Source organism: Trachinotus anak, unplaced genomic scaffold (assembly GCF_046630095.1).
Source record: "Trachinotus anak isolate AG129_WGS33_773 ecotype Australia unplaced genomic scaffold, CSIRO_AGI_Tana_v1 ptg000032l, whole genome shotgun sequence".
Taxonomy (NCBI): domain Eukaryota; kingdom Metazoa; phylum Chordata; class Actinopteri; order Carangiformes; family Carangidae; genus Trachinotus; species Trachinotus anak.
This window is the reverse complement of record NW_027273883.1, coordinates 24374389-24400972: the sequence shown is the minus strand read 5'-3', so window position 1 is coordinate 24400972 and position 26584 is coordinate 24374389. Positions and strand designations below refer to the sequence as shown.

The window sequence follows — 26584 nt, the reverse complement described above, 5'->3', positions numbered from 1 at the left end:
GAACAGCTTGAATGAAATTCTTTGTTTTTTGTGACTTAACAGTGAAATAGTGTCAATATCTCCTTTCAAGACCACCTCAAAACCTGATGAAACATGACGAGCAGTGTTTATTTCTCAGTTTCCTGTTCAAAAATGAATTTATTTGACTTTGCATTACATAACAAAGAACATTACAAAAACACACTGAATACATCGTGTTGCATACAATAGTGTATAAATAGCTTCCGTAGAAAGCATTACATTTGCATAGTTGGTTGAGCAGGATTAAAGGGATCCTCGCTGCAGGTTAGACATATGGACAAGTCTCAGTCTTTTATTTGTGCACAAGTTGACTCTCGAGTGTCTCCAGCTTCTTTGACATGGCTTCAAGTAGGCATGTTAAGGAAAGATGTGGATCCACATGAAAACACATGCTAGCAGGTTAGGACATTTGTGTTCAGATAACCACAACAGTTTGAAAAAAGGTTTTTCCCAACTCCAGAAATTGACAGTTTGTACGTGCCTATAAATGTGCAAGGCCTCAGTCCCATGTCTCCGAGGTGTGCTTCCCCAAACCATGTGATATTACCATAGATTTATCAATAGATGATAAGATAAAGCATGTCATACATACATCAAACTGACTTCATGTTTTTTTTTACTTGTGTTCTGATGTAAGCTGACTCCTCTGGTGGTTGAATGTAACTCAACTTACTCCAAGGTTTTAATTTAATCACTGTAATTTTTGATATAATAAAAATGTAGAATTATATCAATAGATTTCAGTGATATCATTTTACAAAATTGAGGCACTCTCACATTCATGATTTCTGTAAAGGCAGACAAATCTAAAAACCTGTAAAAACCAGAGACACAGTGACAGCGTAACCACAGTAACTCACTCACACACCTGCCTGTGTGCGCACGATGTCAGAGGAGCATCATGGGAATAAATGACAATAACAGATTTGTGGATATTTCTCACTTTGCTCTGATGGTCTGAAGAGCTCTCTGCTGCTCTGTCTGTGTTATATTATGTTATGATATTTAACCCCTGTGAGCTACTGATGGCATGGATATGGGACCTGTTTTTTTTTTTTTGTTTTTTTTTTTTTGGAGGGGGGGGGGGGGGGGGGGGGGGGGGGGGTTCAGTATGAACTCTGTTTTAAATGAGTAAGGATCTGAGAAGTCATTTACAGCAAATGTTGATATTATTATTTCATTTCAGTGTGTTCATTGCTGAACCCTGTAGCTCAGTTTATAAAGAGCAGCATTATCTTACCCTGTTAAATGTGTTAGAGTTAGAGTCATATGTTTGACATTGACAGTGAAATTTGGGTCAATAAAATCCAAACTGCACTGTGTGTTTTGTTCCTGACTTGGTTTGCTGACTGCTTCCTCACAACATGTGTCATCACAAGACAGAAGACACATCATTAAACAGGGTCTGACCTTTGACTGAACCTGTATGGGACCTAACAATCCATCGCAGTTACATACTGGATTATTTTCCAGTGTGTGTAAAACACACAACACAGCACACAAATACACATGGATCGTTTTTGTATTCATAAGCACTGCTGGCTGTTTCTCCAATATTAGTAAAACATCCTTTCAAAACACATACCCGGACTTAAAACTGTAACCACAGGCATCGAATCATCTCCCCTGCTCTTCTATGATTCATAAATTTAGCATAGACAGAGCTGCTCAGTGACAATAAACCAGAGTGAATGTTAGAGTAACTGTGGAGCCGACAGATATTCAGAGAAGGATATTAATCTGCCCCAGGTTCCTCAGCTTCTCACTGACCTGGTTTTGAAACATGATCACGTTCTCACACCGACACATGTTGGCATCAGATGGTTTGTCTGTGGGGAAAGAAGAAACAAGATGAGCTGTTTTATCTTCTCTCACCCTCTCACTCTCACCCTTTCCTCCCCCTGTCTTTTTAAATCTCTCCCTGTGGGTGTCCCTCCCTGTCCCAGTGTATATGGGTGATACACAGTCAGGAGTGCACATGATTACAGAGGAGAAAAGGCTAATGCGTTGTATGATATGGAGAATGGCACAATGCAGCTGCTTAAAAAAATAAAACAGTTGTTTGAATCTACGGTGGCCCTCGGAGCTCAACACACTGCAGCTTAAGAAAACACATGCAAATAGACAAAATGTAAACAAATCAGAAAACGTCTTCCTCAGTTTAACACGTGCTGCAAATACTCACAACACAACCAAATACACAAACACACTGCAAATACCCAAATGGGACACACTTGCATGGATAAATGTATTCTAATACATCCATGTGCAACATTTCTAACTTCAAAACTCACAAAGCACGGAACAATCAAATTGATGAAGATGTTTTCTGAATGTGTTTGTGTTTTGTATGTTTACATGTGTTGTCTTAAGTTGCAGTGCGTTGCGCTCTCTGGGCCACCGTATAAATCAGTGATCATGACAGCAGCAGTAGGTGGCAGTGATGCTCCATTTTATTTTCAAGACGACTGAGCTTCAGATGAATTAGCACTGCTCTGATATTCTAGATTTTCAAGGACTTAAAACAACTTTGTGTTGTGTTTTTCTGGTGACAGAGTGAGTGAAGAACCTTTACATATCCTGGATTTGAGCTTGTTTGCAATTTCTTCCATTTTTTCAAAATCCTCAGCGTAATAAAGATGCTTCTCATCAGGCTCTGAGGCTATTTCTCGCAGCTCCTGTTCAATGGCTTTGCCAATACCCAAGACATACATGCTGATCCCTGAAGGTAGAGGAAAACAAGGTGAGGACAGAAAACTGCAAAAGTAAAGTTAATTTAATCAAAATTTGTAATGCAACAAATTGTCAGGCCACAATGTGGATGGCTGGGCTAGATCATGAAAAGTGTACCAGAGTTCTTTGCTCTATTAGCCCATTCAGAAACGTCGTCCTGTGATCTTCCATCGGTGAACACAACGCTGACACGTGGGATGTTTGGTCTGCCGCCTTCCTTGGCTGAAAAGCTGAACTGAAACATGTGACGTAAGGCTGAGCCAGTCATAGAACCTCTCCCCATGTACTGCATCCGGCTCACGGCCTGTTTGACACCCTGCGCTGTGGTGAACTGGCCCAGGGTGAACTCTGTGCGGACCTTGGTGGAGTACTGAAGAAGGCCAACGTGCGTGCCTGTCTTGGAAATGTCCAGTGAGTCCACAATGCCGTTTACAAACTGTTTGACGAGCTCAAAGTTGGCAGGGCCCAGACTTTTAGAGCCGTCAATCACAAAAACCAGATCCATGACTCCGTCGCCACACTCTGGCTCTGCCAGGCATTAAAAACAGGTTTTATTTATCTTTATATAAGTGTAAGATTGAAGGAAATGGTCTATAAAGAATTCAAAGATCATACTTTTACAGCTCTTCCCATCTTCAGCCAACATAAATCCCTCAAAACATCTGCAGATGTAGGAGTCAGTGGTGCTGACACACTGATGCTCACAGCCATGGTCCACTGTCTGACACAGGTCCAGACCTACAGAGACCAGGATTAGTGCTGTGTTCTTAAATGATTTATCTGACATTGTGAAACATTTGTAAAACATGGAGAAATTATGTTGTTGTAATCATTAAAATTGTTATTTTTTAAATGGAAGCTTTGTTTCCCTGTTGTAAGATATTGTAAGTCCTCTGTCCTGTCATCAGTGTTATTAACCAAGAGATGCTTATTCTACAGGAAAGAGGCCACAAACACACAGAGCACAGTTACAAATATCTGAAGATATGAGCGCTTCATCATGGTGAACATAGAATACTGCCTAAGTCTGGGGGGAGGGACTTTTTTTTTTGTGAGCACTGGGATTAACACTGACCTCCCATCCGGGTCAGAATTCATTCAAAATGATGTAACATGCAGATACTGTAACAGGGAGAGGGACAGTCACAGCAGCATCTGAAAACCTGCTGATCTCCTCACACAAATATCATCTCTGTCTTTTCTGACTGTAATGTGCAGACTGAAGTCAGGCCTCTCTGTTTCACAACCCGAGATAATTCTACTTGGTAGTGTCTGATGACATTGCAGCTGAATATCCATATAACATGCAGTATAGTGAATGGACTCACTCTGACATGTTTTGCGATCAGGTTGGAGTGTGTATCCTTCTCTGCATTTACACACACATGAATCTTCTGTGCTCATGAAGTCCTGTTCACAGCCATGATTCCCATCAGCACAGTGATCAGTCTCTGCAGCAAACAGTCAGGTTAAGAGGTAAGTGCTGAGAAGATGAAATAACTCATTTCTGCTTCCCTGTATGACCTTTGCAAAGGACTTATCACCTGTGGTGCTTCAATGCATCAAGCCTGCAGCTTAATTACATCAGTCAAAAACAGATGAATGGCATCTCTCTCGTTTTCCATTTACATCTGAGCCTGTTCTACTCCTACGCTTGCATGAGTCAGCTGTGTTTTCAACCTCCTGTTTACATCTCTACATCAAGGGCACAGTGGTTGAGCTTTGTAATGAATCATTTTAGCAGAGAAAGATGGTGATGGTGTGTTGCATCTGTCTTTTTGTGACAGAACAGCAAACACTTCCCACATTTAAATATTGGGTCTTTTGTTATTATAATCATGATGCATCGGGCTTTTTTTTCAGTCTGTTTATGTGCCGCCAGAACTTTGGTTCAAAGTTAAGATATCTTAACATCCCTTGGCCTAGTCTATCTTTGTCCCCAAATGATGAATCATTATGTTTTTGGTGACTTTCTGCAATGTCATGTTCTATCATAAAGCCAAATTTTAATTTGTATATTTACTGAATAGATCCATATCCATGGAGTTTCAACTTGTACATTTATTCAACATCTATAACATTTATCTTCATGTTGTTATGTGTAAAATAAAAACAACTTTGCAGCGTCTTGTGGCTGGTAATACTTTTTACAAATGTTTTGTTGTTCATGCAAAGTTACATCTATATTTCTAAAATATAATTATTTTTCCTAATTAGCATGGAAGTCAGTGTTTCATTCTGACAATATTTTTCAGGTGTATCCGAGACCAGAAAAGAAGAATATTTAACCCCTGACAGATGTTGAGGCTTATAACTGATCATGACCCACTTTAAAACTTCATAGTGTCACAACATCTGAAGTAAGATGAACCTTTTATTCAAAAGAGCCATCAACTAATTATTACATTTCATTTTAACATATTTGCAGTCATGTTGGACTCAGCCACAACCCTCTGACAGTCCTGTAGCAGAAACATAGGTCCAATGACATCTACAACAGATATTACATATGATGTAAATCAATAACTTCACTGTGACATAAGGGTTGATGAAAAGTGTTCTCTCTTCATTGAACTGGCAGCAATAAAAGGAGAGAAGCACTGGACACTTACTTTTGCAAGTTTTCCCATCAGGCCTGAGTGTGAAGCCTTTTCTGCATTTGCACACACAGGAGTCTTCAGTACTTATAAACTCCTGTTCACACCCGTGGGTGCCATCAGCACAGTGATCAATCTCTGGGTGACATTAGATGTAAAACAGAAAAGAGCAGAGAGATTATTGCTTTGTTAATGCTCTGAATCAATGAATCAGTCTCTGCAGGGAGCTGTCAGTTTGTTGGGATTAAGGAAAGATTACTTAGACAACTAATATAACTGCTGAGCTATTCTTCCTATTTTTCTATTGTATCAGTGAGTACAAACAGGAAATCTGACTCCAGACAGCTGAATATTCTTGAGCCTTGGACATCAGCATGACCACTTTTCATGTACAGCCACCAAACTCTGAGAACATCTGATGCAAGTCTTTTCAAGAGTCATCAATTAATCATATTTCCTCGTTTCCACTTGTTAATATTATAGCTGTATCAATGCTGCACTTCTGCTCCACTACAAAGACAAACTGTAGAAATCCTGTGTATCTATAATAGATATGAATGTATGGAGCATTACACATGGTGTAAATTAAAAACATTATTTCTCAAGCGGTGGTTTTCAAAGTGGGGTCTGAGAACCCTCAGGGGTCCTTCCAGGGGTGACTAAGGGCCCCCAGCAAAACGGGGAATCAATTATTTTTTCACTGTAATTTGACACTGTAAAATGACAGAATGTATGACTATTGTGGTCATGGATTTCTAACAATTTCTCCAATTAAACATCTAAAATTTAAAATCTTATAAGATGAGGGTCTGTTTTTTAATCTATATCATTTTAGGGCTCCTTGACATGGAAACGTTTGAGAATCACTGGTTTAGTGTTGTTTTGCTCTAAAAGTTCATTTTTGAAATAACAGCAATGAAGTCAAAAAAGTATTTGACACTTACCTTTGCAAGTTTTCCCATCAGGCCTGAGTGTGAAGCCTTTTCTGCATTTGCACACACAGGAGTCTTCAGTATTTATAAACTCCTGTTCACACCCATGGGTGCCATCAGCACAGTGATCAATCTCTGGGTGACATTAGATGTAAAACAGAAAAGAGCAGAGAGATTGTTGCTTTGTTTAAAACATGAATCGATGAATCAGTCCCTGCAGGGAGCTGTCAGTTTATCAGGATGAGAAAACCTGGGTAACTGTTGAGTTACACAGGCCAAGATTTTCATTTGTGCATTGGAAATATCAAAATCTCATGGACAGAAAACTATTAGGAACCTGTATCGTATATTCCAGAGAATGAACTCCTCCTTTCTTCTATTATTCCTATTCTTCCATATTATTCTATCCTGTTTTCATGTACAGCCTCCAAACTGGTCTGTAAGAACATCTGAGGCAAGTCTTTGCAAGAGTCATCAATTAATCACATTTCCTCATATGCACTTGTGAATATTCTAGTTGCATTAACATTCAGAAAAAAAATCCTGTATGCAAAGTAGGTTAGTAGGACATTTACAATACATATGAATGTATAGAGCATTACACATGGTGTAAATTAAAAACAAATTGTTGTTTGAGGTGTTGTCTTGCTCTAATAGAGTAAAAAAATCCTAAAACTTCTATTTTGAAATAACAGCAATGAAGTCAAAAAAACCATTTGACACTTACTTTTGCAAGTTTTCCCATCAGGCCTGAGTGTGAGGCCTTTTCTGCATTTGCATACACAGGAGTCTTCTGTATTTATAAACTCCTGTTCACACCCGTGGGTGCCATCAGCACAGTGATCAATCTCTGGGTGACATTAGATGTAAAACAGAAAAGAGCAGAGAGATTGTTGCTTTGTTAATGCTATTCATGAGCAGCAGCAGATGAATGTGGCCAGACTTCATTTGATGTTTGTCCTGTTTAGTATTCCTCTGCTCCCAGTAATTGTGGATGTATGTGAGTGTCGACCTGCTCCTCTTTGCTCAGCTGACGCTGTAGAGTGACGGTGTTTTCAGTCACTTACTGCTGCAGGTCTTGCCATCCAGGTTGAGGACGTAGCCCTTTTTACACCTGCAGATGTAGGACTCAGGAACGGTGACACAGTCATGCTCACAGCCGTGGTTTCCCAGGTCACAGAAGTCTATTTCTGAGGGAGAGGAATCTCAGTTACTCTGCTTCCTGTACTGCTGCTGCAATTAATAGAACATTATTACAACTGATTTTTTTTTTTTTTGCATGAATAAGGACTGTCAGCTAAACACATAGTGAATACAGTACAAACACAAAAAAGACAAAAGAGTCTTTCGGAGAGAAATGTATCATTCTTTCACTCAGAACCAATGATCACTCTTAAAAAGGTGCAGAGCTGTGAGCACAAGACAGGAAAGATCAAACAGTCATTTTTGTTTTCACATGGTGAAACTATCACACCCTGGATACACCTCCACATTTCACCAGCTGCTCTGGTGATTGCAAAAGCACACTTCCTGCAGGAAATCTCCCCCTCTTAATTTCAGTTAACATCCACCAGAGGAGCAGGAGGGACGTTTTCCAGCCGTGGGTGGAGGGACATCACAAGCAGGAGGAATGCTGGCTCTCGTTTGGATTGTAGGTCCATCAAAATTACACACGTTGTTGTTCACCAAATACTTTATTGGCTATTTTGCCTTCATCAAGATGTTGTCCAGTATCAACTAAGAGTAAATAATACCACAAAAACTATTCTAAAAAGATTGTTGTACTTTTATGTATATTTATGATGATTTATTGACTGATGGAGACCAGAGACAAGCTCGCACCACTCGCTGATGGAGCCAAGATATAATTATTACCTGCAGAGAACATCATGGTGCACTGAAGGAGACGGGTCCAACGTGTTTCAATTTGATAGACTGGCATTAAATCTTCCACTAGTCTGCACCTTAGTGTTTGTGTTGTCAATATTAGAAATTCTCATTTGGACTAGTTCAAGGGAGATATACACTGAAGTAGGGTGCAGCTGAGAATATTAAAGCAACATTTTTGTTCAGGTTAATTTGAAAAAAAAGAGGAAGGCAGAGGTTAAGGCCACTGCAGATGATGAAGAAAGAGACGAGTCCCCGGTAAAGTACGACATGTATTTTTACTGTTGCATGTCTTCAGGTCTATGGTGAGTTGATACCCCGGCCGGCAGCGACACTCGTAGCCATCGGGCAGGTTGGCGCAGATGTGTGCACAGCCATGATCCACCTCAGCACACACATCCTCAGCTACAGAGCAACAACATGGAGAGAGATTAAACTGTCATTTACCGTAGAATTAGCGGAATTAAACCTGCAATAACTGATAGTTTTGTCGACCAAAACAAACTCTAAACACAACGCTGATGTATTATTTACCACTGGTTAAGCTGATATGGCTAACTTGTTAGCAAAGAGATGCTTATTTACACATCCAGCAGATATAGAACAGTATTAGCATTTGTTGTGAGTTTGCATCCACTGGATGAAGATAAATCTGTATAATTCACTCTCCTGTCAGCTCTGTTTTGGTCTCCTCCACTTCTGAGAGAGTGGTTTGTACATCCAGTGTACGATGTGTTTTTAGAGCTTTTGTGTTGCCGACCTGCTGCAGCCAAAAGTGTAGTTGATGGGAACTGTGAGAGTGAAGCTAAACAGTAAAGTTGTGGGTGAGAAAATCAAAACAATTAACTGGAGGACATTGAAACTCTGTAAAGCTGAAGGGAATTGCAGAGCTGGGAGATAATTCTCTCTAGGTTTTCACTGCAAGCGACTTCTTGTCATGTCATGTTATCCATTGATTTTACAGGCTTTAAAGTACAGACAGGAGACCTTCACTGTCTCTGCTACCATGTCTGAATAAATTTAGAGTGAGGATACAAAGGTGCTTGTAATTTTCCTACTCTCTTTTTCATCCTTTCTCACTTTTGTCCAAGAAAGTGAATCTGTTTTTGTAAAAAGAAGAGTGTGTTTGCACTGAACAGCCTTGAAGGATGATGACAGTTGTAATGGGAAATTTTGGTATAACTCATGTGTGCCTATTCAAAACTGTGTAACCAATGACTGTGTGGATAGTTCTAATGAAGTTTTTTAACCTAACCTTTGTACATCCTTTATGATTGTGTGAAAGACCTCTGTGTGAACTGATGAAGAACACATGTAGACAATATATGTGGATGTCTTTGCCCTTCTCGTTGTGATAAGTGTGTTGTTCATACATTGCGTTGGGGGAGAGGCAAGCAGGTGAAGACTCAGCACAGAGACAATCCCGTGAGAGAGTATCGTATTTTGTCTTTGTGGAATGTGTTTTTGGAACTATAAGACTGTGGCCCTGGGTAACATCCTCAGGCCACTCACTCACTGACTGTACTACTGTTCGGTTGTGTTTGTGTGACTCCATTCATGAATGTTTATTAAACTCAAGAAAGACAGCTGACGCGTGCAGATCTTCTTTTTCAATTATTGAACAAGGTAAAACATTTTTGCCACCACACAGTGCAAATGCAAAAAGAAAAAAAAGACTTTAAACCACTTTTAAATAAAAAAAAAAGAATAGATCAGAAAAAAAGAGTTCCTTCACCTTTACATGTCTTGCCATCAGGGTTGAGGGTGAAGCCTTTCTTGCACTTGCACCTGTACGAAGCAGGGCTGCTCACACAGATCTGTTGGCACTGATGGTCCACAACCTCACACATCTCTGAACCTAACACATGCAGGGACAAACACCAACACACAGACTCAAGCCAACAGAAACACACGTTTGCATAAATAAAGAGGGATACAGGAATAAAAAGAGCATGGGATTCATCACCTCCACACAGTTTGGACTGGAACACAGAGATGAGGGTTTCTATCTGGCTGAAGTTGGCCACCAGGTGCACGTGCTCCGAGTGTGGCTCGCTGCCTATGGCCTTCAGGGTGTTCATATCAACCCTGCCCACGCCGATAGCAAAGATCTGGATGCCAGCCTGCCTCGCCTGAGCCGCAACCACCTCCACCATATCCTGAGGCCTCCCATCAGTCACAATCATGGCAATTCTTGGGATGTGTAGGTTTGCTGGTCGTGCGCCCTCCTCCTCTGTGAAGGCAGTCTCCATGGTGTACTGGATGGCCAGACCGGTCATGGTGCCTGTGGCGAGGTGCTCCATGTTCCTCACCGCCTGCTCTACCTCAGCCTTATTGGTGTAGGTCTTAAGGGAGAACTCAGGCTGGACCACGCTGCCATACTGGAGCAGACCAACCCGTGTGGCATCAGGGCCAATCTTGAGGAACTGAATCAGGTTGATGATGAAGGTCTTGACCTTCTGGTAGTCGTTAGGACGAATGCTTCTGGAGCTGTCGATGACAAAGACGAAATCCAGCGGGATGGCTTTGCAAGGGTTCTCTGTGATGAAAGACACGGTGGTAGTTTGTGAACAGGGAACCAAATTTTATCCATAATCTAAACTGGATTTGTAGGACCTTTTTGACTGACAAAAATGCAGCTGATTAAAAAAAACAACACTTACCCTCTGCTTTGATTGGGACAGTGGTCTCATTTTGCCTTCTTGTTCTGATGGGTCTAGGACGGCGTCTGTCCAGTTGAGCTGCATCACAACACATCAGGCAGAAGAGGCCAAGGGCCAGGATCCTCATTCTGACAGGAGATGACAACTGCAGCTTTTACTGTATAGACAGATAAAGTCACAGAAACAAGAGCTGGTAGAAAACAGTCAGAACATAGTGCAAACAGAGCACAGGCCTGAATGGAAGAGTACAAAACTGCAACAAGGCAGGAAGGAAATCGCCAAAAACAAGAAAATGTGTTTTATCCTATAATTTTTTCCAAACTGCATCTGGATCCTAATCTGCATTGAAATATACACAGTGACAGGCAATCCTGTGGACTGGGTGATGGAATAGGATAACACTTCAACTCTGTCTGGGAAGCTTAGGAAGATTAACAGACTCATAACTATTGATTTATTGCATCAGTCATTTACGTTGCTGAATAATTGCATTACCGTGAAATGCCATAAAACTGTGCAGGATCACTCAGAGTAGTTTTGCAAATGCATTATTTGAGTCCTACACAACTTATGTCAAATTATCAAATAAACTAATTTGGTGTTAGTCCAAATATTTCATGTGGTTGCAGGTGTAATGTTAGAAAAACCTGTTTTGTGATTCAAATGGCTAAACATCTTAAAGGGTCATGACTAACTCCACAGTATAAACACTTTTTTCATTTTATTCAATCAGTTTATTCATACAACAAAACTACACCATTAAACTATATTACTGTTTGTAGTGTTCCTTTTCACATACCTATAATCTAACTGAGCACCAGATTTCACTGAAATCTATTAGCTATTGTTTGAGGTATCGTTTCTAATTATGAGAGGAACAAATAACCATACAGGAACCTCGATGTGTAGGAAACAAATATAGTGACTGTCAGGAAGTAGACTAGTGAAGTACTGCATATAAGTTAATGATGAAGAGGGATATAAATAGGGAGAACTTTCACCTCTTGTATATTTGACCTGCCCAGCTTCAGATTTCATGTTTTAGTGTGTATAGTTGTATTACACACAGGACAGGACTTGGAAAGCCAAAGGAAAAGGCCAATTTCAGACATGATATTATATTTATATATATTATATATCATATTTATGTCTTAATTTAAAGCAGCGTTCCACCCTGGGTTGTGTTTCTGAACAAGACTGAGCTACACAGCAGGGTCATGTTTTCCCATGTGCCGTCAAATGAAGTCAACAAAACTCCATATGCGAAGGTTTCTGGATGTTTTGCTACATAGGTGGTGTAAAGTGATTTACTACAAATGCTACAGACTGTTTCCCTATCCAGTCCCCAGGAGAGCCATTCTGTCGTATTCAGACTGACTACAGGCTGTGCTGCTGTCTGAAACCTGTCTTTGACAGATAGTGAACAGATCCATGTTCAGAACCAGAAGGACGTGGCGTTAGTCTTACAGGAGGAGTTCTGAGGCAACATGTAGGCTACCAGAATTTCTGGATTTCTAGATGGAGTTCTGAACAGCTCCATCAGCTCCATCCAGAGTGACGACACCGACTCAGAGCTCAGTCTGTTTGCCGCTCTGGCTCATGAACAGTCCCGCACGGATATGTATATGGTAGCTGCTGACCTGAGACCTGCAGGGGTCACATATCCCTGTTGCATCCCACACAGAGCTTTTGACCTTTGACCTCACATGTGTTTGATGTCTCTCAGCCACAGACAGGTCTGACAGTGTTTTCTTCATTAATGACTATCAGTCAGTACAACAAGTGTGCAGTGCCACAGACACACATGCTACAGTTTGACAGTATCTGTCCTTCACTGGCATGTCTCAGGTTCATTTTATATGTATACCAGCTGGAAAACAACATCTTTCAAAACATTAAACCTATGATGAAGAGTGATCATGACAAACAACAGATACGTCATAGAAACATGAAATCATCCTTTACATTTTCTATAAAATAAGTATGAACAATTACAGTAATTCCACTGTTGTCAGTTGTGTGTGAGACTGAAATGGTTGGTGTGTTTCACAGAGCAAACCCTCTCACATTTCCTCATGAGTTAAAGCCAAGGCGGTCTATTTACTATGGAATACAAAAACAGCGTGTACCATGTGTTTTATGGGACCTGATCTGTTTTTCACATTCACTGTGATGACTTTTCATGATGCAGAGATGGAAAGTAAGATATTTCCTAAACTATATCTGAAGTAATTACAGAGCAGATGACAGCTGGTGACTCCTCTTCTCACCATGTTTTATAAAAGGCTAAAGAAAAGGTATTATGTCTTTTAAGAAGATATTGCAAATATGCAAGTAAAGTCAGCAACCAAATTCATTCAAGCTCACTCAAAGACTCATGCTTTCAGGAAAATAAATCAAGCTTCTTACCTTTGTATGAAAACTAACAATTTCTCAGTTCCTGCAATAAAAGTTTCTCAAGAAATCCCAGGACTGAGTCAAGAGGAGTTCCAGCAGGAAAAATCTGTGCAGTAGCTCCAAACTGTAAATATGCATAAACCCCAGCCCTGTCTTTTTGTGTGTGCAGGCTCTTTCATTGCTCTTCTCTTTACTCCATCCACTCTCTGTTTACTCCCTCTCTGACTTGAACCACGGGGGCGCCTCTTGTTCAGCTCCGTCTATTGGTAAAACAGTCACTGTGGATTTCCTTCACGTTCAGATTCTGACAGACAGCTGGGACTGAACCCCTGATTAAATTGCTTAAAACATTTCATATTAATATCTAAGTGGAGGCTCCGAGCTTTGTTCTTACATTGAAGAATGTTAAATGTTAAATGTTAAGTTACTTAATTTAAGTGTTTTGTCCCTTTTGGTTTCAGATCCGGGGACATTGGAGGCATTAAATTCAGAGATTTTTGACATCCTTTAGGTATAGGTTTAAAGTGTGTAAAAAAACAAAACAAACATGCAATGATGATTTAATCTTTTTTGCAAGTTTGTATAAAATTCATTGGGTTTGGCTTATGTTTTGTTTGTTTTTCGAACATGAGTGGAAAAAAGCATTATTTCTACATTGTTTCTACTCGGTGTAAAGGCTTAAATAACCTTTAAAAGATGAGTATCCGCATTTGTGTTAGATCATGTTGACCATTCATAAAATTATGAGAATCCACTGTTGTAAAACTGGGGTATCTGAGGGTTAACATGTTTGAAGTCTTGCAGTCTGACAGTTCTTAGCCACTGTGAAAGAACTGTATTGTAATTTTACAAGTGATGCTTGGATGAACTTCCTGTATCCCCGGTCAAGGAGCTGTGAGGCAGCAGGTTATGGAAAGACCCAGTCAGTACAGTCAATTCTAACCACTCTGGTGGTACCTGCCCGCCACACAATGAACCCATTTATACACCTCTTACAAACAGTTTCCAGGGGCAGGGTAGAGGACAGAGTCAGTGGCAGTGGCAGAAACAATCACATGTTCCTACTCAATCATTTGTGATGAGTTGTGAGAATTATCATTCATATACCTAAATTGGCATCAACTTGATCCTTGAAACATAAACATTTGAGTTAACACACAAGCTTCAACTTCAAAATAAAACACAGACATCTGTCAATGAAATTGGATTTTAATAGACAAATAAATGTCAGATCTTTATTTTTCATTCAGCAAGTTTGACTTCTGTGTCCTTGCAGGACATTTTGTGCCCGGGGAGCAGCTCGCCAATATAACTGCATCTGGTGGAACAGACTCATGTGTTTACACAGACCAGGCGCTCCTGTTGGCTTAATTCAAAAAACACAACCGGTGTCCATATTTACTGAGCCCCTAAATGTGGAGAGGCTCGATCTAGAGTCATTGCAACAGGTTCCCTCCAGCAACTCATTCATAGTGACTTCAAAGAGTCAACTGATTCCAGATCAGTGCTACTTCTCTGCTCTCAAAATAGATAAATAGCAGCTCAAGACATTTCTGGTCGGTCAGTAGAAACACACAGTTACATTTAAAAGTTAGGAGGGCCAACCAGCACAGCCCAACACTCCTGATTTTTACAACAGACGACAATCCAGTCTGCAGATGGATAAAACAGTAAAAGAAGGTGATATGTTCGATATACACTAGGCTGCTCTATGATCATGTCAAAACACAGGCAGATTAATTTCTTTGGGAAAACTTCCAGTCAAGGTGACACTTCACACATGGGTCTATAAAGTGCAGCCCATCAGAGAGAAAGTTATGAATGAAGGCAATTCAACCCTGATCATGAGCAGAGACACGACAAACAGGAAACACATGATGACTCTTCATCATTACTGTGGGTAATAGTAACATTTTTGTTCATTCATGTGTGCATAAGTTAAATATGAATATCAAAGGACTCACAAAATATTATCACAGGGACACACAGAGCATAAAAATATATGTGTTCTATCTATCAAACCTTCTAGTGCTTTCATGAGTTACTTCACTCAGTTTCAAATGAATAAAAATGCAATCATTTCTGGAATTACACTTACAGAGACAGATACATGGGAGCAGAGTTATAGGAAGAATATGAGTTCACCAATAAGTAACAGGAAGGGGGGAGAGGTCACGGTGGTGATAGTGGTGTGTGCACGTGCATGTGTGTGTGACATGATTTTGTATGTGTCAGTGCATGCGTGCATGTATTGTAATGTGTGTGTAGCTCCAATATATCCATGAATATACTGTACACCAGAGAGGCAGTGTGGTGCATAAATTCTGCTGGGGTTTCATTGACAAGAGGGTCCAGCTGGCAGCATCCCGGAAATGTTTTCATGCTGTAGCAGTGATGTAGGGTGGAGGAGGCTGCTTGGGAGGGACACTGACACTGTCATCGTATGGAGGTAGCAGCACCTGAAGATAAAGAGGACAGAAGACAAAAAAATTGCTTGTGGTGCTCGTCGAGTTGCTCTTTCACTAGACTTTGCAAATGAGCGTCAAAATCAAAGGGTAATATTATATAGTTATGTCAATCTCCAAGTCTGTTTTTGTTAAAGTTGCATAATATTACACCGGCTTTGGTGCAATTCCAAACTGAGGAATTTAACTGTAAAAACAGTATTTTGGATTAAATTAAATATGAAAAATGGCACAGAAACCCTTATGATTTCCTAACAGGCTAAACTGCAGGATTTTAACCAAATACGATTATGTAACATGTACAACTGAAGTATGTAAGGCAAGGCAACTTTTTATGTATGCAACATTTTACACACAGTCAAACTGATAAACAGGAAGCACTGTTTACTTCTACTCCACAGATCACAGAGAGAAATACTGTCCTGTTTACTCCACCATATTTATCCAACAGCTACAGTTACCAGCTACTTTTATAAAATATGCATTCTTCTCAACAGTATTGGTTAGAAGACCAACACCACTGGCACAAAATGCAGCTGAGGTTGGTGGGAAAATTCAAAACAAAGTATGCATTTTGATCTGCTGATGGTGTTAGATGAAAAGTCATGTGGATATGAATTTGAGATCCAAATTTCAAAAAAGTTGTCAAGACATTTAACTAAAAACCTTTGTAGATCTCAGAACCTCAAGACCTCATAGAACCTCAGGCTTCATCGCCCGAGGACCATGAATGTCAACATTACTGTCCCCATTGTCAAACTGATTTTTAATATTAATGTAAAAGTAATGGGTGCTGAGAGAAGTCAGGGCTTCTGGATGCTCATTCCAGGTCTGCACAGCATGGTAGCTGAAAGCACCATTGCTATATTTGGGTCTAATTCTGGGAACAATGACCAGGTCAGTGCTGACCAACAAAAACTGAAACAAACAGTCCATTATGATCAGAGGTCAGAGATGTATTTTGGGTCATTAGTCATTCAGTGACTGTCTCTGCGTATTGTGTGTAGGTATACGCTGTTTCAAAACAAGAAAGAAATGTAGAACATAGAGAGAAAGTGGGTGATGAATGAGATATAGGACACTATGTCATCTGAAAAAACAAAGCAGGCGTCAGCATCCAGATTTAGTTTTAAAGCTGAACACAGACTGTCTAACGAGCAAGGACAGATTTCATTCATCTTCCATTACTTTTCCCTCACAATGAAAGTAAAAGTAGGGCAAGTGGACACTGCTGCTAAATTTGGCTAATGACTCTACATCTGCATTACAAATAAATCTCACTTCCTGTTGGACAGATGTTTCTGCTGTCCTGTTCTTTGATAGATGACGTCCCACTGTGAGGAAACAAAATTATAAACCGGCAGCATATTTCAAAAGGTCTCAGACGTCAACCCTGTCTCCATGAAATTTCTATACAACTAACCTGCGATTGCAAATAAGATTTGTAGAAAATGTAATCAGTGGCTAGGTTATGTTCGGCTGCTTTTGTATGAGCGTAGCGCTTCATTTGTTAACAGCTGTGGAGTCACCAGGAGGTGGCCGGTGTGTACAATGCACACAACTGTCCAGAGTGCTTTGTGTGTTTTAGGTTTAGGCAACCAAAGCATTTTGGTCAAGGGTTCTTCAAAGATCGTGGTCTGGTTTCATACAGAAAAAGTTGACAGTGACTTCAGACACGTGTTTATTTACATGTGAACACATCTTTCCCTAATCTTTACCTACGTGCTGTATGCTACAATGCTGTATGTGGATACTAGGCTGCATATCAATGTATTGGCTTCTTTCCTAATATGAATATTATCAACAAAACTCATTACATTAACAGAAGACATCATCCAGTCACAATTACATTTCCTACAGAACGTTTTTGCTGTTGCTGTTTAGCTTCTAGAAATGTAATTTCAGTAATTTCCTGGGTCGTTGATGCTTCCCTGTAGGTCCCTGTAAGAGAAATTATACTCATTTTGTTCTATGAGGTGTTTCAGTTATTAGCTTAACTTAATACTGCTCCTTTTATACCAAATAAAGCACCTGACTGTGTGAGTGTGAGTGACTTCTCCATATGTGCAGGAGTCTGGCTCATATGGAAGGCATTAGAGGACCTTTCACCTAACCACTGTATAACTGATATGCAGCCGTGCGTGCTGTTATCCAAAAGCCTCAAACCTGCCTGTGAACTGTGGGGACCTCTAATTAAATATGCCTGGCTCTAACTGGAAAAGCACATTTACAGAGGTGAAGCATATGTGAGCTCAGGTGTTTTATGCATCAGGAGCCTGTGGACATTTCTGTTTCCTAAAACCACATCACAACATCACATAAAAGCCACGCAGTGTATAAAGCTGCTGAGCGAAGTGGATTGTGTCAAATAGTGTGGAATGTTACACTCAGAGGGGTCTTAAGCTGTTGACCATTTCTCAAAATACCTGTGAAACCCAAAGCACTGCGAGGTCAGATATCAGTCTTCATGGAGCCAGCTGCTCACATCTTAACTGCTCTGCGTTTTGTGAGAGTCACAACATGTCATTAGTGTTTTTACAGCCTCATTTTTCTTCTCCCTTCTGTCAAAGTTTAAGTAGTTATAATACATGTGTGGGCAGCAGTGTAGTCATGGTCCGAAGGCCAGACCTGGGCAACAGGACACCGACAGGAGACCCCAGAACAATCGCACAGAGCTCACTGTACTACTGTTGCGCTTCACTCACCATCATAATGGCTTTGCCAGCATGGAGCTTCATCTCTCCGTCCAAGTCTGCTCATTCATCCGTGCCTCTGCAGCCTATATGAAACTACCTGGTAAGACAGCCCAGCTTTAAACTTCCCTCCCCCGTCAATATGATGACTTTACATCTGCCAGACTGGCCTGAGCAGAGGAAACCCACGTAGATGATAAAAAAAAGTGATTTGCGGTCTGGATTGAGAAAGGGAATCATTTTTCCACAGAAGTTGTTTTGTTGCCTTAAGAAGTGAAAAAAGCAGCAAATCAAGATCAGATAGAGTTTTATGTTGGATCTCTAGATGACAATATAGACATAAAGGATTGTTTAAAGACTGTGTATATGGTAACAATGTTTGTGTAAAGCGTTTAAAATATTGGACAAATTCACAGTGTGACTTCTTTTCTGATACTCTCCTCTTCACTGCCATGTTTCATTAATATCAGCTGACTTGTAAACTGTTTGCTTTGCTTGTCAGACATTTAATTCTGTTGTGAAAATATTTCTCTGACAGTAAATGCTGACTTAAGTATTTGTCCAACTGTAAACTACACACAAGGAATGTACATGTTGATGAGGTGAGAGAACTCAGACAATTATTGAGCTTTTCACAAAGACGTCAGTAACAGCTCACAGGAAAATGTGATAAATATTCTCAGGTGGTCTGACTAGAAAAAAATGAGAAGATTAGATTTTTTTTTCTACAGGGTTTGTTTGAGTGCTGTACAACCTCCCAGTAAACTGAACAATGACATGGAGGATAGCAAAATTAAAGGATAGGTCCAGTGATTTTCTCTAGTTTCTTACCGTCAACGAATCCCGTGAAAATACCAAAACCAACAATTTGACCCCACCAACAAATGTGTAACTGATGTCTGATTTTGTACTGTGCAATAGAAGTCCACTGTTATCAAAAAGCCATTTAAAATCACCAGTGAGTCACGCCGTTGCACTGGGTGATAAGTTCCTTCATTACGGTGAATATGAACACTGTAGTTTATTTTGACAAAATGTTTATTAACCCGGTGCTGAAAATAGTCCCAGACAAATGATTCACTTACTCCTGTTTGAAGTTTGCAAGAAACTTAATTGCACAGTTGTTTCAGGAAATTACTGACCCTACTGGAATTCAATTTATATATTTATGACAATTATTTGATATGAACAGTGTTAACGTTTAAAACCTGATTTTAAACTCTGGTTATTATGGTACAGAAAAAATCATCAGAGTGACTTACCGTGGTGTCATTGGTTGTAACATAGAGGAGGATCTCAGAAGTACCCCGGCTGCTCACATATCTGTAGCAGTTCCACACACATGCTATGAGGTAAGCCTGACATCAGACAGAGAGAAAACAACAACACAGATTACAAGTTTGAACTGCGTATCATTGAAATCTAATATCATCTATCAGTGACACTCACTGTTTATTTTCATGAATGAATTCATTTGCCAATATTTCTATTTCATTGTATCTGTCTTCATGGCTGGTGTTTGCAGTATATGAACTATGTACCTGAAAGCATTCATTTTTCAAGCACAGTTCCTGCAGCATTGTAGTTTCATGAAAACCATCTTTTCCACATTAATATGGAAATTATTGTGTTCCAAAATAAAATTAGGTCATCTTGTCCCCAGGGAAGCTGTGGTGCTAGTGTTGCATCGCTGTAATGTATTTTTTGCACACATACAAACACAGATGGCATCATGATTACACGCACATCGTCCCTCCCAGTCTCATAAGAGGCTGTCCTATCCCAGCACAAAGAAACTCTCACTAACACTGAAGACCTTCACATCAAGTATAAATTATAATTCATTCTTTCACCTGTATTCAGACTCTGTTTTCAGGGTCTATCTGAGGGTTATACATCACTTTAGAGTGTCATCTGTCATCCAGCAGTCATCTGGCTCTGAGCAGGCAACTTGTTACTGAAATTCCCCAGCCAAACATAACTACTACATCCAGCCACTAGCACAGGCCAAAGCCAGACTCAGCTCTCTAACTTCTGCAATAACCCAATTAAGAAGCCTCTTTAAAGCTCTGACAGCTCAGTTATTTTAACTGCCTCCTCGGAAACCCAGGGATAGATCACCTGACAGGCCACTGCAAGTGTGATAATGATGCTGATTGTGCAAAACGAATCACTCCATCAGTTCAAAATGACCCAGACACCAACGCTGAGCTACAGATTCTGAGTGCACTACATAGTGTTTCCAAATTTGAGACCTCACTTATCCATGGCAATAGAAATCATCTTATTGTCAACTGTTGGCAGTTTGTCTTAGGATCTCACACTTAGCATTGGTTATTACTGGATACAGAATGGTTTTGGTTGTCACCAAAGTTTCATCATGACCATAACAACATACAGTATCTGACATGGATCTTCACAACACAAACCCCTTACAAACCAACAAGACCAAGTCTACAGCAATGCTAGCAGCACTGTAAGGCTGTACATGCTCACAGTGACAATGCTGACAAGCTGATATATAGCAGATATAGTTTACCACATTAACAATCTTAGTTTAGCATGTCAACATGCTAACCTACATGCAAAGTATTTCTAATTCTGATGGGACTGTCATCAGTTTAGTGCAAATCAGTTACTAGTCTACCAGTATTTTTTGCATAATCCTGCTGACAAATAAACAGACACAAGTGAAAACATAACCTTCTTGTTGCAGCTAAAAAAAACAAAAGACATTGATGTCCCATACTGTACTTGGGTTTTGACCGCAGCGGCTAAACTCCAAGCTCCCACCGGATGTCCAAGCTCATTACCCCATCTATAAGGGTGTGTCCAGCCAACCCACAGAGAAAACCTTGTGCGCTTGTTCTGTCAGTCATTACCCAGTTACCCATTACCCCATTACTCATGACTATAGGTGAGGGTTGGAGCGTAGATCAACAGAAAGAAAAAAAAACAACCTGTGTCACAAAGTTGAATAATACATCTTCTCTATTTTAAGAAAGTTTGATGTGCTGCAAATATGAGCCCCGCAGGCCTGAAAAGAACAATGAGTGCTGCTCAACCTATGGAGAAAAGTGTGTAAATTAAGGGTAGAAAACTTACCTTGAAGCTGAGAATGCAGCCAATGAAGAGCAACACCATGAGGACCAAGCACACATTACTGAGAGCGGAAATCTCCTCTTTGTAGGGGAAGTTATCAGGCTGCACAGGAGTCAGAAAAACAACACTCAATAAGCAGCAGGGTTCATTTGAAGAGACAGTACAGGCAGCAGCAGTCATGTATCACTACTGACACTGGCTGCACTTTTAAGAGGAAAACACTTGAGGTTTCTTACCAGTTGCTGCAGGTAGTCCTGTATTGTGTTTGGGTAAACCACAATGCTGACAGCAACCAGGGTGTTGAGAGCAAAGTCAAATATTTGGTAGCAGAAAAATGGGATGATCCAAGCAGCACGCAGCTGAAACAGAGATATTTATTGTAGGTATTTAGGATAGGCTGATATATTTATCTGAGAGCGGAGACTCAAGCTGAGCTCTTTAACCAACACTGTGGACGTCAATCCTCAAACTGGGTCACAAGGAGATTACGGTGTGTTTAAAATGATGAAACAGGAAGGATGACACTTGGATTTTTCATGTTTTCAAAGACTGCAAAAATAGATGGAGTGTAAGTGTGTATGGCTGTAGGCTAGCAACATTAAAAAAAAAAGTTTTAAAAACATTAATTTAATAGAACACACAAACACTTGAAGGTTCTCTGATTTCCTATCTGACTAACACAATCAGTGTATAATTGTACGGTGTGTTTGGTTTTTATTCTGCCAAATTGTTGAAGAATGAACAGAAACATCACATTAAGTATCAGTTTACCTTGTATGCACCATATGTTGCCATCCCACATATAAGAATCATCAGCAGAGAGATGGCTGAGGCGATGCACATGTCTGGAGCAGCAAGAAGAGTAGAGTTAGAAATGCAAACTACACTGATTTATATAGTCACTGTTTATTTCAGTCACGACTGTAAGGTCACTTTGGATGGGACACATTCAATTCCAAATCAAATTTCTGAAAATGTTTGCAACATCAGGTCCAGCTGATCTGAGGAAAACAAACTGCAGAAGATAAATGACACGCTGCATCTGTCAGCCAGACGAGGAATTAACCTCTGCTCTGTGATTCGCCTCATCTCAGCCTGACCTCATATCAACTCAATATAACCAAACTAATCACTCAGTTGCATAAGGAAAGCACCAGGCAAAGTCACAGTACACGTGGTAGCACTGGGGAAAAGCGGGAATTTAATGGAAGGACATTATCACAAATATATTTCCCAAAATGTCAAGCTGGTCATCTAATAACAGGTTGTTTTTTAGAAGAGCATTTCGTTCTTTCAGGCTTCATGATCAAGAGCAGAGTCATAATAAAAGAGAAATTGCCTGGTGGGCTTATTTTTTCATCCTCTCTATCTCACAGCTCAGTGTCCTGGTTTGGAGATGTGATGCCCTAACTAGCTGCAGCACAGGCTTTGATGCTGCTCTGAGTTACGTTTTTGAGCAATGCACCAAAATAATAACTAGTGCCTTTGTCAACAAAGGCCCAGTATGAAAAACATGCTGAGTTATTTGACAGGAAAATCATCTACAATACAAGGTCTACAATCAATTTTACTTGATTATTAGATTTACTTTTCAGCTAAATTAGCAGCATATAACCAACCCATATGAAGTGACAGAAGTTTAAAAATTACAAACCCACACAGCAGCTGTCACTTAAGCTTGCTGTCAAATCTGAGCATTCAAAACTGGTGAAATACCTGAACAACATTACAGTGGTCTTCATCACCATGAGCAGTCATGTTTAGTTCCTCGTGTGTGTGTGTGTGTGTGTGTGTGTGTGTGTGTGTGTGTACTTGTACTTGCTACATAGTAAGGACCAAAAAAGTATTTTACTAACAGAGTGAGGACATTTTGGGAAAGTGAGGACATTTTGGCCGGTCCTCACTTTTTGAGACACCTTCAAATCACATGTTGAGGGTTAAGACTTGGTTTTAGAGTTATGGTTAGAATTAGGTTTAGGTTAAGGTTAGGGTCAGGGTTAGGGAATGCATTATGTCAATGAGTGTCCTCACAAAGATAGAAGTACAAGTGTGTGTGTGTGTGTGTGTGTGTGTGTGTGTGTTCCTAATGCCAGTGGCTGGCCCAGCCTGCTGTAAAGGATCATAGGATGCCCTAATACCTTGGAGCTGGGACAATACAGTCATTCCCAATCAGAGGTTACCAGCAGCATACACTGACACTCCAGTCCGACTGTTCCAGTGTACACCTGGTCTGTTAAGAAGGCTTTTCAAATGCCCTGCACAGATGGACATTGGGCTTGCATGTCTGTGGCTTTGGGTGTTTGACTTAAAAAGAAGTGCTGGCTGTCGTCTAGACAAACGTGTGAGGTCCCTCTAACAACACAATAAATCATCCTGTTAGTCAGCTGACAACCCTGTTGAGCCTGTCCACCACACAAGCAGCGATCAGGTCATCTGTCAGTCAATTATAAGAGATTTAGTTTCAGGTAGAATGGAAACACTATGGAGGCCAAAGGGGTTTTCTTACAGAATGCAGCCAAGCTGTTTACCTGATTAAATGTAATTATGTTTAACAAGATCACAAAGTATATGACAATACTCAAAACATAACAAATCCATTAACAGGGTCTCTGGTATTCTGTTCTCTCCAACCCGATTTATTGCTCCGTGAGACTATAATTGTGACATTTACTGTAAAGTTGTTAAGCACCTGCCTTCTGGGCTACTTACTGGCATCATCCATGACATCCAGGTCATTAGCCAACTCAGCGCTGGTCAGGTGATACTGCTCAGGATCACTGAGTGCTGTGAGCAGGATGAGCAACACCACGGCATTGATGAGCTTAAGGACAGAGGACATATGGGCAGATAAAGGCAACAATATGGACAGACAGACAGAGGGGCAACATGGGTAGGAGACAGTGGAACAAGAGAATAAAAAAGGGCCGATGCTGAATGTAGTCTGATATGTTAACCTCTCTAAATCTGTCTCCTGGTATATAATGGGTTCATCTTAATAAGCTGCGAGAAAAAAAGGGGAAAAAAAGGGAAATACATATCTGTAAGCAGTGACTGTGGAAATATAATAATGATAAATGAACCTTTATCCCTAGAAATACTGCAGCTATATAAATGAAATCACAAATCTACGGTTAAGGTTTGAAGACCAGGCGCATACATAAGCCTTTGTTTTGGTCTGGCTAGTGCCGCTCATTATGCAGATGACTCATACATCCCCACTGATCAGGTGAATGCAATGGAAAATTCTTTGCAGTCAATAGGCAGCATGACACAAAACCTGCTACCTGAAGAGGCCCACTGCTAATTTATTCATAGGGAGCAGAGAGAGGATTTTTCCACATGTGGTGTTTGGTTAAATTAACCCCTTCCTGCACATTCAGTTTAACAAACTGGTGCAGTAAACAGAACTGTCAATTCCTTAAGAATTAATGGTGCAAAAAAGAGGGTACATTAGTCTTCTGGATTTCATTTAGCACAATAATTTGTTCACATTATGAGTTTTTTTCTTATCTGAAAAATTCACAATTAATTATTTTAGAAAGCCAATGTGGAGGAGGAAAAACCCCACCTAAACTTATAATGTCCATGTTCACCTATAGACCCGTCCTATAGACCTCTACAAGTCAATTTTAGCTCAGTAATTTAAGAACAACAAATTGATGAAGTCTGCTACAATATGGTCTTTAACGAAAATAATTCAGCCCTTTACTCAAAGTAAGAATTTGTATATTAATGGAACACACCCAGCATAATCATAAAATCTGCCACACATGAAGATGAGGTGATGTTTTCCCTAGTGAAGGTGTTTCTGGATGTCTACATGGATCCAGTGAGTGACAAACCACAGGCGGTGCTCACCATGTACCAGACCCCCAGGATGATGGTTCCTGTGCGGACATGGCAGCACAGACAGCAGCTTGTGGAGTACCAGCGGTCCCACGGGGAGATCATCATCTTGTCTGCTTTATCTCAACTGCGTGGGCATCTAGAAACAGCGGCGGTGTTTGTACAGAGGACAGAGCACAGACACCCCTGCTCCCCGGGGAACGTCCGCTGAGCGCCGGTCTTCACCGAGGACTGACGAACAGGATCCGACCGCTCCCGACCTGCCGGACACTTATCACGGCTTAACGGAACCGAGAAGCCCGCGTCAAAGCAGCAGGGGGAAGTGTAACGTCCGGTTTCAAAATAAAACACCAATAGTCGATGTGTGCTGCCGGTTTTTTAGTATGAAGTATAACAATGAAGTTTTAAGAGAAGTGTTTAGCCTTCTGTTGCCTCCGTTATCCCATTACTTACATGCAATTTATAAGTTGGGAGAGAAAGAAGAAAAAAAAGAAAATCTCAATATGGGAAAAGGTTAAGGTGGTTATCAATCATGTGAAAGTGCCTGCAGTCTAAGAACCACCTTAAAATGAACAGAACACTGGGAAATTTGCTTTATTTCCTCTTGTAAAAGAAAAGCTTTAAAATCCTCAGACAGGCTATTTCACTGCTTATCCCAGCACACATACATGTTCATTTTTGTCTAAGCTTATTCTGGATGCCTATTATTACAGATTTTGTGTAATTATAATACTACATTTTAATGCTGTAAAAATGATGTAATGTTTGTTTCTTCAGATCATGTTCTTATATTTTAGACGGCTTCACCCCTCACAATGGAAAGCCGACAGTAAGACACGTCGCTATTATTTTAAAGGCCAAAAACGTCCTACTTCCGGTCTACTTCTTGTTAATGCTGCCAACTTGGCAGTCGTCCACCTGATGGTAAACACCGGAGCATGTGACCGACTAGATAGGATCAGATCTGATGACGTAACTTGTCATTTCTAGAAAGTTAGAGGCTTAAATACTTCACTGTGGAAATTACAGGTGTATCTTTACACCGCATCGTGGCACTGTTTTCTCCTTCTGAAAAAAAATAGTAACCTCTTCTCCAGGCATGTTGCCACAGTACTGCCTGCCTTAACCTAGTTATTTACAGCCCCTTAATTATGTAGTAAGTACATAGTAATTAGTAATGTGAAGAAAAGTCAAATAGGCTGTTAGTTATGCAGTGATAACCTGGCGATGCAAAGAAGAGTCATGTAA

At 40.3% G+C, this 26584-nt stretch overlaps 2 protein-coding genes across 2 annotated transcripts; both read right to left on the bottom strand.

Moving 5' to 3' along the window:
• Window positions 1-106: 106 nt before the first annotated feature.
• On the bottom strand, window positions 107-13425 carry LOC139613714 (matrilin-2-like). The gene is made up of 15 exons (XM_071470537.1): window positions 13243-13425; window positions 10834-10990; window positions 10137-10709; window positions 9906-10028; window positions 8453-8575; window positions 7351-7473; window positions 7011-7133; window positions 6296-6418; window positions 5367-5489; window positions 4083-4205; window positions 3370-3492; window positions 2872-3282; window positions 2591-2743; window positions 1758-1850; window positions 107-369 (listed from the first exon to the last, which is right to left on the bottom strand). Exons 2-15 carry the CDS (start codon window positions 10958-10960, stop codon window positions 314-316), a joined length of 2397 nt encoding a protein of 798 aa, XP_071326638.1. The 5' UTR covers window positions 10961-10990; window positions 13243-13425; the 3' UTR covers window positions 107-313.
• Window positions 13426-14421: 996 nt separating this feature from the next.
• Window positions 14422-25609, bottom strand: LOC139613523 (lysosomal-associated transmembrane protein 4B-like). The gene is made up of 7 exons (XM_071470238.1): window positions 25349-25609; window positions 24200-24311; window positions 22262-22335; window positions 21727-21849; window positions 21494-21592; window positions 19651-19746; window positions 14422-15689 (listed from the first exon to the last, which is right to left on the bottom strand). Exons 1-7 carry the CDS (start codon window positions 25442-25444, stop codon window positions 15609-15611), a joined length of 681 nt encoding a protein of 226 aa, XP_071326339.1. The 5' UTR covers window positions 25445-25609; the 3' UTR covers window positions 14422-15608.
• Window positions 25610-26584: the final 975 nt, after the last annotated feature.